Source organism: Neomonachus schauinslandi, chromosome 9 (assembly GCF_002201575.2).
Source record: "Neomonachus schauinslandi chromosome 9, ASM220157v2, whole genome shotgun sequence".
NCBI lineage: Eukaryota > Metazoa > Chordata > Mammalia > Carnivora > Phocidae > Neomonachus > Neomonachus schauinslandi.
Genome location: NC_058411.1, coordinates 112,487,961 through 112,501,848, shown reverse-complemented (window position 1 = coordinate 112,501,848; position 13,888 = coordinate 112,487,961). Strand labels below are relative to the sequence as shown.

General features: G+C 41.6%; 1 protein-coding gene across 4 annotated transcripts in view; it reads left to right on the top strand.

Moving 5' to 3' along the window:
- SIN3A (SIN3 transcription regulator family member A) overlaps positions 1–13,888 on the top strand; it is a 50,863-nt gene that overhangs the window by 30,405 nt on the left and 6,570 nt on the right. For all 4 annotated transcript variants that reach the window (XM_021694064.1, XM_044918401.1, XM_021694066.1 and 1 more), the window contains 3 exons: positions 1,450–1,623; positions 7,110–7,202; positions 8,113–8,207. In XM_021694064.1, the coding sequence (XP_021549739.1) occupies positions 1,450–1,623; positions 7,110–7,202; positions 8,113–8,207 (362 nt within the window). The remainder of the gene's footprint in view (positions 1–1,449; positions 1,624–7,109; positions 7,203–8,112; positions 8,208–13,888) is intronic.

Genomic DNA, 13,888 nt, shown 5'->3' with positions numbered 1-13,888 from the left:
TTCCTCCATAGAAATATAGTCATAACTATGAGAATGGAAACTCTAAAAGGTTCAACTTCCCAGTCATCAGATAGTGGGACACCTGGGTGACTCCATTGGTTAACCATCTACCTTCGGCTCAGGTCGTGATCCCAAGGTCCTGGGATCGAGTCCCACATCAGGCTCCTTGTTCAGCAGGGAGCCTGCTTCTCCTTCTGCCTACCACTCCCCCTGCTTGTGCTCTCTCTCTCTGACAAATAAAATCTTAAAAAAAGAACATAGTCTCAATAATTACCAACAGTCAATAGTGATTGACCTGTATTGAAATTGAGTCAATTAACATTTACAATTTAAGTACTATATTTTTTATCTGATGTAGAAAAATAAGTAATGTATTAGAAAGAATATCCGCCTAGGCATCAGGAAGCTTGAATATTAGTCCTAACTCTATTCCTTCAGCTGGAAACCCCTGGGTAAGTGATTCAGCAACCAATTCTTGAACACCTAGTGAGTTTCAGACTTTGTACTCAGGCTGGGAATATAGAGAGGGATCTAGCTTTCATGGTTCTCCACAGCCCCTGTCCTCACCTTGGCACACAGTGAGTGTTCTTATCTAAAATGGAAATTTGTCTCCTGTGTAACAGTGCACCCCCTCTTCAGCCTCCTGCCTGGGGTAGTTGTGTAGATCAAATGAGAAAAGGAGTGTGAAAGCAAGTTATAAATGGTAAAGAAGCACCATAAAAACAGGAAGCCATGAGAAATTTCTTTCATGTAAAATTTTTTTTACAATTCCTTAGAACTTTAAGCAGCACATTAACATGAGCTGCCTATGCTTTTGTTTGTTTGTTTAAGATTTTATTTATTTGACAGAGCACAAGCAAGGGGAGCTGCAGAGGGAGAGGGAAAAGCAGGCTCCCCACTGAGCAGGGAGCCCCATGTGGGGCTTGATCCTAGGATCCTGAGATCATCACCTGAGCCTGAGACAGACACTTAACTGACTGAGCCACCCAGGCGCCCTAGTTTTGCTTTTAAATAAATAGGAAAGATGGGGCGCCTGGGTGGCTCAGTTGGTTAAGCGACTGCCTTCGGCTCAGGTCATGATCCTGGAGTCCCAGGATCAAGTCCCGCATCGGGCTCCCTGCTCAGCAGGGAGTCTGCTTCTCCCTCTGACCCTTCCCCCTCTCATGCTCTCTCTATCTCATTCTCTCTCTCAAATAAATAAATAAAATCTTTAAAAAAAAAAATTATAATAGGAAAGCTTTAGTCATGGACAAGTGATACTGTTGAAGATTTAGGCTTAGTTATTCTCCAAGAATATGAAATACTGGTTTTGTGTGATTAATTTTCTAAAGTAACTAACCAAAAAAACTTTTTGAGCTGAGTCACTGGAACTATCAAAGGAAGGTTGACTATATGAAAGGGAGAAATATTTTCTTGGTTCACTGATGACTTGCCTTTGCTTAATTCCAGCTGCAGCACATCGTGAGTGATGAAATCTGTGTGCAGGTGACTGACCTTTACCTGGCAGAAAACAATAATGGAGCCACAGGAGGCCAGTTGAACACGCAGACTTCCAGGAGTCTCCTGGAGTCAACATATCAACGGAAGGCTGAGCAACTCATGTCAGATGAGAATTGCTTTAAGGTGAGAGTTACTCATGTAGTCAAGGACCATGCTGGTGTGACAGTATAAGTTGTTGGAACTATGTCCATCAGAAATCAAAGCCATACCAGGATACTTTGATCCAGTGATTCCACTCCTGGAACTCCTTAGAGTTCCTATGAGCTCACTGGAGGGAATAAAAAACATGGAAATGTGGAAGTAAAAGACCGTCTCCCGTGGACGGTCTGTTACTTTCTTGCCTTTTAAAAAAGTTAGTTGTCAAATATGATTTTTACAATTTTGTATTCTGCCTTTTTCTCTCTGGATGTTTTTTCATAGTATAATGCTTTGTAAATATTATAATGCTTTGTTTAAAAATGTTAATGAAGAGGGGCACCTGGCTGGTGTATTTGGAAGAGCATAAAACTCTTGATCTTGGGGTAATGAGTTCAAGCCCCATCACTAAAATAAATAAATAAATAAATATGCTAATACACATAATCCATGATTGTTGTAGAAAAGCTAAAAATTGTCACCTATAGTGCTTCCCAGAAATAATTACTGATGACATTTCTAGACTTCTCTGTGCTTTTATAGGATTTGAAAGAGGGTATACTGGGCAAAATGGTCTGTAACTTATTTTGCTCAGTTAGCAATACCTGGGTCTTCATCTTTTCATGACTGTTTGATATTTTATAGAGAATTATGACTGTCTTGTCATTTAGGTGTTTTCCATTTTCCACCATTACTCCACTGTTGTTGGTAGTTAATAAAACAAGTAGTTGGGAACAACCTAGATGTCCAGTCCACTGTGGGAATGGTTAATAGCAGCCTATTGTATGAATTCCAGGTGGCATATTTTGGAGCCTGTAATAGTGAATCATAAATTATAAAAATACTGAATCAAATAAAAGGATGCAAAGCTGTGTACTATGATTGCAGCTATGTAACCAACAAAACGTGTCTGTATTTACATAAGAAGGGCAGGTTCCTGTGGCCCAGAATAAGGTTTGTAGTTGGCCAAGTGGAGAGAGCTAACATATCCTTGTTAGATATGTTCCATGTACTTGAATGATCTGACCCCAGATCGTCCACTTAGTTGTCTGCTTCTACTTTCAGTTATTTCTTTAGTTTCTTTTTTTTTTTAAAGATTTTATTTATTTATTTGACAGAGACAGAGCGAGAGAGGGAACACAAGCAGGGGGAGTGGGAGAGGGAGAAGCAGGCTTCCCACGGAGCAGGGAGCCCGATGTGGGGCTCGATCCCAGGACCCTGGGATCATGACCTGAGCCGAAGGCAGACGCTTAATGACTGAGCCACTCAGGTGCCCCTATTTCTTTAGTTTCTAATCCATCACCTGTACTCTTTGCAGGACAGAAGACATTTCCTAAGCTTTTCGGGGTTGTTGATTTTTTTCTTCAGGGTTTTAAACCTATAAATGTTTATTAGAAGTTTACTGTGTGTTTTTCATGGTGAGTGGAATTACCGTCCTCACCCACAATGACTTAACAATGGATTACATTGTGTGGTGAAGGCCTATGAAGGAATGGGTATACTTACCCTATGGGTAAGAATAGTTTTCAGAGTGGCAGACGGAATAGCAGAAACAGGCTTAGTAACCAAAAAAAATTTTGTCAGTGATCCTTTAAAATGTTCATATGGAGAACAAAATTTGATACTATTAACATTAAGCATAAGCAGCCCTTCAGATCCCCTGCCCACCCCTGAGCCCCAGCCTCCTCTCCATTTTGTTTCTGTGTACATCGTACACTGCTTTTTAAAAACTCAGCCACGTTTAGCTCTCTGTGTATCCATTCAGACCCTCTTCTATGCCTTTACGTACATACATGTGTGTATATGGAAATAAATGACATTAGGCTGCACATTCTGCCTCATGGTTTTTTTCATTTAGTATGGCTTAGAATTTCTCTGTTTTGATTTATATAGATCCAGCTCATTTTTTCACCTGCTTTGTCATGCTTAAGAGTAAAAATGTACCATAGTTTTAAAAAAAATCATTCCTGGAAAAAAAAAAGTCTTGAAAAAAAGGGGGGCGGCCCCTGGGTGGCTCAGTCGTTCAGTCATTAAGCACCTGCCTTCAGCTCAGGTCATGATCCCAGGGTCCTGGGATCCGAGCCCCGCATCAGGCTCCCTGCTCGGCGGGAAGCCTCCTTCTCCTTCTCCCACTCTCCCTGCTTGTGTTCCCTCTCTGTGTCAAAAAAAAAAAAAAAAACTTTAAAAATTTTTCAGAAAATCATTCCTGGGACACCCGGGTGGCACAGGACACTCTAAGCATCCGACTCTTCATTTCTGCTCCGGTCATGATCTTGGGGTCGTGAGATTGAGTCCCATGTCCGGCTCACACTCAGTGCGGAGTCTGCTTGAGATTCTCGCCCTCTGCCCCTCCCCGCCGCTCGCCCTTTTTCTGTCTCTCTCAAATAAATAGAATCTTAAAAAATATCATTCCCTTCGCGGTGAACATTTAAACAATTTCCATTTTTTACTTTCTCAAATAGTGCTACATCCTAGTGCTTGTATCCTAGTGCACATATGTTAGAATTTGAAGTGGAGACCAAGAAATGAAATCACTGGGTCAAAGAATGTGTGTATTTTACATTTTAAATAAATAAATAAATACATATATATACATATATCTATGTATATATATTCTTTTAATTTTTGTTTTAAGTAGGCTCCACACCCAACATGGGGCATGAACTCAGGACCCTGAGATCACAAGCCGCACGCTCCACCAACTGAGCCGGCCAAGTGTCCCTGAATGTTACATTTTAATGGAGAATGCCATCTCAATCTCTACAGCCACAGGCTATATATACTAGAGTACTCTTTTTCTTTTCTTTTTTCTTTTAAGATTTTATTTTTTTATTTTTTTGAGAGAGCACGTGAGCGGGGTCAAGGGCAGGGGGAGAGAGGGATTCTTAAGCAGGCTCCATGCCCAGCCTGAGCCCAGTGCAGGGCTTAATCTCACGACCCTGAGATCATGACCCTGAGCAAAATCCAGAATCCGATACTCAACTGACTGAGCCACCCAGGCTCCCCTAGGGTGCACTTCTATAGGAGCATTTATTTCCCCATCCTTAGTTAACACTGGGTATTATCAAACTTCTTTATTTTGGCCATTTGGGTGGCTAGAAAATTACGTTATTCTGATTCATATTTCCCCGTTCTCTATCATTGCCCATTTCTGTTTCCTTTTCTGTGTATTGCTTATTCATATCTTTCACCCTGTGTTTGGGAGGGATGTATAGTTCTTTTTATGTACTTTCATTTTTTTTATTTTTTATTTTTATTTTTTTAAAGATTTTATTTATTTATTTGACGGAGAGAGACACAGCAAAAGAGGGAACACAAGCAGGGGGAGTGGGAGAGGGAGAAGCAGGCTTCCCACTGACCAGGGAGCCCGATGCGGGGCTCGATCCCAGGATCCTGGGATCATGACCTGAGCCGAAGGCAGACGCTTAACGACTGAGCCACTCAGGCGCCCCTTTTATGTACTTTTAAAAATAGGGTTTTCTCTGGTGTAGTTTCTCTGAAATTGATTGGACTTCCCCTGTATCCTTCAGTGGCCACCTGAGTGTCACTTCAGTGACATGAAATCATTCTCAGCTCACCGAGGAGCAATTGTTTATTCCCATAGTATACTGCCCATGTCTCTAGAATGTACCTTGGTAGTTACCTTAGTTGTAATGTAAATATAGCTGTTTATATTTCTGTTTTCTTTACTAAATTGGGCTCCTCCGAGCTAGAAACTGTGTTGTCTTCTAAAGGTACCTGATAAATAATAGACATTCGGTGACCATATGTTGAATGAATGAAGTATAGGATATTGGGGAAGGAGATATGTAGAAAGAGGGTCCAAATAGTAGAGGATCCTCAGCCATACTAAGTAAAAGTTTGAACTTTCCGAGTGTGGTTGGTGAAGCATTTTTAAGGACTATCCCACTGGATTTGAGCTTTCAGGAAGATCAGTTTGGTAGCACTGAGTAAGGAGCAGTGGAGGAACCAGAGGTGTGTTTACTACTGGAGGCAGTTACCATTTGGGTGATGGATGTGGGCAGTCAAATAATGAGACTAGTCAAGACTTGGGGAGTGGTTGCAGAGATGCGATAACCAGGGTAAACGCCTGGTTAAGGGCCTAACGAGACAGGTGACAGGTGATATTAAGTTCAGTTTTAAGTAGAAAGGAGACGGTCTTCTCAGTATCACCTTAAAGACTGATTTCCTTAAGCAGTAGGATAAATCTTGACACTCTAGGTCACCCTGGTCGGGTGGGGAGGAGCAAACTCCTAGGGACAGTTTTTTAAAATCTATTTTGGAAGTAACTGTGTTTGTATTTATGTTGTATGTATTATGTTCTTGTCATGTTTTAAATTTTACTAGCAGGTAGGAATTTTTAAAGCTTCTCTGAAAGAACACTTGGAATCAGAACTGGCTTCTGGTCCTGTTTACTTACTGACTCAGTGGACTTGAGAAGTGAGAATTCTGATTTTTAGGTTTTTCCTGTGTAAAATGAAGAAGGTTGAAATAGATGATTCTCAAGCTTCCTTGTAAAATGATCTTCTCCATGTGATTTGGACAGTGATCTTATCTGCAGTAAGCCATTAGGATAAGGACCTTGAAAATCTTGGGATTCTGACAGGGGAGGTCCCATGTGCCACCACCATTTGATAGTTTTTTATGCAAAGCATGACTTGTTTTTTGCCTCTAATCAGTGTATTGCTTTTAAATAGGAATTTTTAAAAAAATCATAACAAATGTTAGAAATCAGAATTTTGAGAACTTCAAATATGATTGATACCATTATAGCAGATCACTTTGTTAATACGTGGATGCTTTGTGTTCTTTACACCACAGTGTGTATGATGGCTTGGGTAGTCTTTTTATTTTATTTTAAGATTTTATTTTTAAGTAATCTCTACACCTAATATGGGGCTCAAACTTGCAATCCAGAGATCGACTATCACATGCTCTACGACTGAGCCAGCCAGGTGCCCCCTTGGGTGGTCATCTTTATGGCGGTGGAATTGATTGCTGCTCTCTGTTGGGTTTGATGTTTTCTGCTTCACTTTAGTATAAGAAGTTCCTTTTCCTTTTCCTTCTTTATTTCCTTTTCTTCTCTTTTTTCTTTCATGCTTAACGTTTTTGTATTAAGTTCCAAAAATGGGATTATTGGGTAAAATGGCATTGACATTTTATGGTTCTGGCTTTATGCTATATTTCTTTCCAATGAACAAAATAAGTTTAAAACACTCTTACATTGATTATTGCTTCAGCTAATACACATGAAATGGTACTTTTTGCTCTAACCTTTCATTGTGCTGGTAGCAAGATTGGACTTTTGCCTTTTTTATCACCTGTCTCCTAAACTTTGGAGTACCTGCCTCATCTCTTCAATTAGAGTGAAGTTTTATAACTTTATTGCCTCCCTACCTCCCAACCCTTGAGTAGCTAGGTTATAGGTTTGGAGGAGATGGTCTTTTGTTTACATCCTGGTTTCTTATTTGCAGCTTATGTTTATTCAGAGCCAGGGCCAGGTTCAGCTGACCATTGAGCTCCTGGACACGGAAGAGGAGAACTCCGATGACCCTGTAGAAGCAGAGGTATGGACAAGTATATTGCAGAAACTGTGTGCTTAGAGAGCGGTCCTATCCTGAGAATCTGCCTCGTGATAGTCTTCTAGAAGGCCAAGACAGCCTCAGCCATGTTAAGGGTCAGAACCTGATGCTTAAAGTATGGGCCATTCCAGCCATGTGTTCAGTGGAAGGGAAGGGCTTTCTAGTGGTAGATATTTAGGGTTGATGGCAATCTCATTTAGCCGTCAGTAAAGCCATCTCTCAGGACATTTCATGGTTGGCAACTTTCCTGTTTTTCTTCTAAAGTATAAGAAACAACACATGAGGTACCATCTGCCCGGTATCATCTTGATTTTGTGTCATGTTTACTTTTTATTGGGATAGATGAAGCCAGGAGTTGTCAACCCCACAGAGTGGATAGAGTGAGTTGGTTATCATAGCTAGGCGTAGCAGGTAATGTTAATGAGAGACGCAAGCCATGTGTATGATGTTGAGGGGCTATGGAAGGGAGATTGTTGTTCTGTGGGAATATTGGCTCCTGGTTGCCAAATCTTGGGGAAAAAATTTTCTGAGATTCCAGAAATCCAGATTTTAATGTGAAAGATACTGATTTTCAGACATTTGCCACTGTATGTTTTCTTCTTTAACAACACCCTCTGTGGGGAAATAAAACTTGTCAGTGAGCCAGTCTCTACCCATTTATGACTTCTGATAACTTTTAAAGTATCTCAGACAAACTTAGGGTTTTGTTACCTAACAGGAATTTATAGCTGTGTGTCAATACCAAGTAACAGCGTGTCATTATGGAAAGATATTTTTGATGTTAAAATTTAGGGGTTTCTGAAGTTTAGTCCTTGAATTTGCTAGACTACCTGAGAAGGATGGAGTCCAGTTTTTGTACTCTCTCTCCACCCCCGTTTTGTATTTATAATCCTAGCGTTGGTCAGACTATGTGGAACGATACATGAATTCTGATACTACCTCTCCTGAGCTTCGTGAGCACCTGGCACGGAAACCAGTATTTCTCCCAAGGTGAGTGACCTGAGTCACGTATTGGCAGTATATACTTGCACAGGGTTGAGGAACAGAAAGTTAAATGACTTTCAGATCCTTGGTTTTCGCTTACTCAGTTCGTTGTTCTGTCTGCTGAACAGCAAGGACACTGAGGACACTAATTCAAGGTTTCTATGGCTGTTCTACCATGAGCTTACCTGGAACATGTGCCCCAAAGCATCAGAGAAGTGAGAGCTTTAGAGAATCAACGGTAACTTTCCTGTGTTGGAGAGGAGTGTGTGGCAGAGTCTCCAAACCTTGATGATTCATGAAGAAGACTCACAGGACTCAGCATGTAGTCATACTCACAGTGATGATTTACAGTGAAAGAATACAGAACTAAATCAATATGGGGAGAAGGCGTCTGTGACAAAGTCAGAGGAAACCAGGTGCAAGCTTCCAAGAGTCCTCTTCTATTGCAGCCACATGGGACGCTCTTAATTCCTCCAAGCAACAAATGACGACAGTATGTTTGAAACACTGTCTACCAGGGAAGCTCATTAGGAGACTCAGTGCCAGGGTTTTTTATTGGGTGATAGTCATGTAGGCACTGTCTGCCTAGCATGTAACAAAATTCCAGACTCCCAGAAAGAAAGCAGGTTTTCAGATGAAACCACATATTTGTGTGAACAGTTTAGGTACAGTGAGCCACTTTTATTGCTTAGGGAATGGTGGAAACCCTCCCCAAATCCAAGATTCCAGAGCCCAGCCAAGTGACAACCTTGAAAGCAGACCTTTCAAAAGATAGCAGTCTTACCAAAAATAATAAGATACCTAGGAATAAATGTAACCAAAGAGGTGAAAGACCTATACTCTGAAAACTATAAAACATTGATGATGGAAATTGAAGAAGACAACGAAGTAGGAACACATCCCATGCTCATGGATTGTAAGAAGAAATATAATGTCTATACTACCTGATGCAATCTACACATTTAATGCAATCCCTATCAAAATACCACCAGCATTTTTCACAGACCTAGAACAGATAATCCTAAAATTAGTATGGAACCACAAAAGACCCTGATAGCCAAACAACCTTGAAAAAGAAAAGAAAAGCTGGAGGTATCACAACTCCAGACTTGAAGTTATATTACAAAGCTGTAGTAATCAAAACAGTATGGTACTGGCACAAAAACAGACACGTAGATCAATAGAACAGATTAGAAAACCCAGCAATAAACCCATGATTTTATGGTCAAATAATTAGCAGGAAAGAATATCCAATGGGAAAAAGACAGTCTCTTCAGTAAATGGTGTTGGGAAAACTGGTCAGCTACATGCAAAAGAATGAAACTGGACCGCTTTTACACTACATACAAAAGTAAATTCAAAATGGATTTTAAAAGACCTACATGTGAGACCTGAAACCATAAAAATCCTAGAAGAGAACTCAAGCAGTAATTTCTGTGACTCTGCTGTAGCAACATTTTTCTAGATAAGTTTCCTGAGGCAAGGGAAACAAAAACTCTGGGACTACATCAAAATAAAAAGCTCTGCACAGCAAAGGAAATAATCAAAACTAAAAGGCAACCTACAGAATGGGAGAAGATATTTGCAAATGACATATCTGATAAAGGGTTAGTATCCAAAATATATAAAGTACTTAACACAACTCAACCCCCCCCCAAAAACAAATAATCCAATTAAAAATGGGCAGGGGGCGCCTGGGTGACTCCGTTAGTAAAGCGTCTGGCTCTACACTCAGCAGGGAGTCTGCTTGAGATTTCTCTCTCCTTCTGCCCCCCTCCCCCCCCCCCCCCCCGCATGGGTGCACTCGCTTGCTTGCTCGTTCGCTCTTCCTCTCTCTCTCAAATAAATCTTTAAAAAAAAAAAAAAAAAACGGGCAGAAGACATGAACACACATTGCTCCAAAGAAGACCTATAGGTTGCTGACAGGTAATATGAAAAGATGCTTAACATCACTGATCATCAGGGAAATGCAAATCAAAACTACAGTGAGACATTGCCTTACACCTGTCAGAATGGCTAACATCAAAAAACACAAGAAACATAATGCTGGCGAGGATGTGGGAAAAAAGGCACCCTCTTGCACTGTTGGTGGGAATGCAAACTGGTGCAGCTACTGTGGAAAACAGTATGGAGGTTCCTCAAAAAGTTAAAAATAGAACTGCCCTGTGATCCAGGAATTGCTCTACTGGGTATTTACCCAAAAAATACAAAAACACTAGGTCAAAGGGATACATGCACCCTTATGTTTAGAGAGGCATTATCTACAATAGCCAAGATATGGAAGCAGCCTAAGTGTCCATCGATAGATAAATGGATAAAGAAGATGTGGTATATATATACAATGGAATATTATTCAGCCATAAGAAGGAATGAAATCTTGCCATTTGCAACAACATGAGTGGAGCTAGAGGGTATTATAGAGTATAAGCTAAGTGAAATAAGTCAGAGAAAGACAAATGCCATATGAATTCACTCATATGTGGAATTTAAGAAATAAACCAGCCACAGGGGGGAAAGAAGAGAGAGACAAACCAAGAAACAGACTCATTTAACTAGAGAGCAAACTGATGGTCACCAGAGGAGATGGGTGGGGGAGTGGGTGACATAGGTGATGGGGATTAAGGAGGACCCTTGTCGAGATGAGCACTGGCTGATGTATGGAAGTGTTGAATCACTATATTGTACATCTGCAGCTAATACAACACTGTGTGTTAACTATATTAGAATTACATTTTTAAAAAATAATAAAGTAGAGCTCTCTTTTGAAGATAATAGGAAAAACTCACAAAAGATAGTCTTAGTCTGCTATATTCACTTCACAGAATTTTGAAAATTTCCTATTTATGGGCAGTATGTTGTTGGTCCTCTATCTGAGGATGAAAATGGAGTTTCAAAAGTAGAAAAGAGGTTTTGCTGTAGTAGAGTCGCTTTCTTCCTTCCCAGAAGCTCATACGTGAAATCCCACGTCTTACATATCCAGAAAGGTATTATCCCAATAAAGATGGTCCCCCACTTAGGATAGTTTGACTATTGATTTTTGGACTTCACAGTGATACAAAAGTGAGACACACTCACTAGAAACCATTTTGAATTTGGAATTGGGTCTTTTCCCAGGCTAGTGATCTGTGGTATGACCCTCTTGCGATGCTGGGCAGGGGCCCCAACTCCTGGTCAGCCTTACGAGCACAAGGGTCAAGAACTGACACACTTAGCACCGTTCTGTACCCATACGGCCACTTCGTTTTCATTTTCCAGACAGTAGTCAATAAATTACATGACATATGCAACACTTTATTACAAAATAGACTTTGTGTTAGATGATCTGGCCCGGTTGTAGGCTAAAGTGTGTTCTGAGCACTTTAAAGTGGGCTAGACTAAGCTGTGATGTTCATTCAGTAGGTTAGGTTTATAAAATGCACTTTTGACTTAAAATATTTTTAACTTCTTATCAGGATGTAACCCCTAAGTCAAGGAAGATCTGTGTTGTTGTTACTATTAGACTGAGTTCTAGTCAGAACATGAAAAGGGGGTGTGTGAGCAGAAGGGTCCTGCCAGCCTCCTCATTCCTTGGTTCATTTGGCAGACTTCGAGCAGCTGCTCTGTGCCAGGCCTCTCTTCAACAAAACAGACTGCATCTCCAGGTTTATGAACTAGTACAGTAAACGTATCCTGTATTTCTCCCCAGGTTGGCCAAGTTTTTGAAAGATTTATAACCTGTGTTGTAGAGGGTGTGGGCTAGGAAAGCACTTTCATATTCTGTGGGGAAAATATAAATTGATACAATCATTCTGGGGCCAGGGCAATTAAAATGTATGGGAACTTTACCCTACAGCTTTGGTTTCTAATAATTTGCCTTACAGCTATTATACCTGAGGTTCTCAGTCTTTTTGGCCTTGAGATCCCTTATATTCTTAGAGACTGAATATTTCAAAAAGCTTTTGTTTATGTGGATTATATCAGGTAGCATTTTTTTAAAGATTATTTGGGGGGGCATGAGTGGGGGAGGGGCAGAGGGAGAGGAAGAGAATCTCAAGCAGACTCCCTGCTGAGCGCAGAGCCCCGGGCCTGGCCTCCCGGGCTCAATCTCATGACCCTGAGATCATGACCTGAGCCAAAACCAAGAGTCCGACACTCAACCAGCTGAGCTACCCAGGCGCCCCTTCATTGTTTTTGTTTTTTTAAGATTTTATTTATTTATTTGACAGAGGGAGACACAGAGAGGGAACACAAGCAGCGGGGAGTGGGAGAGGGAGAAGCAGGCTTCCTGCTGAGCAGGGAGCCCGATGTGGGACTCGATCCCAGGACCCTGGGATCATGACCTGAGCCAAAGGCAGACACTTAACAACTGAGCCACCCAGGTGCCCCATTGTTCATTTTTTGAGAAAATAGCTGCCAGCACATACTCCAGGATGGCTAGTCCATTGTTCTTTCAGGTAAAAAAAGTGATCCATTTGCCACTCAGGCAGTGCTCGAGTGCTTCCCTTTAAGAATTCCATAGTGTTTTGGCACACGAGGGTGCTGTTATGTGTAGTTCCCATTTTCCCACATAGCATATTAAAAGGATGTGAACTAAGGGGCTGGGATTTGAAAAATATGTTACTGCTTCATCAAGGATGTGTGTTTTTTTGGTTTTTTTTTTTTAAAGATTTTATTTATTTATTTGACAGAGAACAAGTAGGCAGAGAGGCAGGGAGAGGGAGAAGCAGGCTCCCTGCCGAGCAGTGAGCCTGATGCGGGGCTCGATCCCAGGACTCTGGGATCATGACCTGAGCCAAAGGCAGCTGCTTAACCGGCTGAGCCACCCAGGCGCCCCTCAAGGATGTGTGTTTTTGTTGTTGTTGTTGTTTTTAAGTTTTATTTTTTTAGGGATGCTTGGGTGGCTCAGTCAGTTAAGCATCTGCCTTCAGCCCAGGTTCCTGGGATCGAGTCCCGCATCGGGCTCCCTGCTCAGCGGGGGACCTGCTTCTCCCTTTGCCTGTCACTCCCCCTGCTTGTGTTCTCTCTCTCTGGCAAATAAATAAAATCTTAAAAAAAAAAAAAGATTTTTTTATTAGAGAGCATGGGGAGGGGGTGGAAGGAGAGGGAGAGAGAAACTTAGACTCTGCGTTGATCACGGAGCCCATCATAGGGCTCAGTCTCACAACTCTGAGATCATGACCTGAGCTGAAACCAAGAGTTGGACACTTAACCGACTGCACCACCCAGGCGTCCCCATCATGGACATTCTTTTTTTTTTTTTTTTTTAAGATTTTATTTATTTGACAGACAGCGAGAGCAGGAACACAAGCAGGGGGAGTGGGAGAGGGAGAAGCAGGCCTCCTGCCGAGCAGGGAGCCCGATGTGGGACTCGATCCCGGGACCCCAGGATCATGACCTGAGCCGAAGGCAGACGCTTAACGACTGAGCCACCCAGGCACCCCTCATCATGGACATTCTTAAGTGAAACCAGCTTACCTCTTTTTTTTTTTTTTTAAGATTTTATTTATTTATTTGAGAGAGAGAGAGCATGAGCAGGGGGAGGGGCAGAGGGAGAAGCAGACTCCCCACTGAGCTCGAACGCAGGACCCCGGGATCATGACATGAGCCAAAGGCAGACACTTAACTGACTGAGCTACACAGGCGTCCCCCAGCTTTCCTCTTTTAATTGCCAGAGCATGGCCAGAGAAGAATATAAAGGTTTCTAAGGA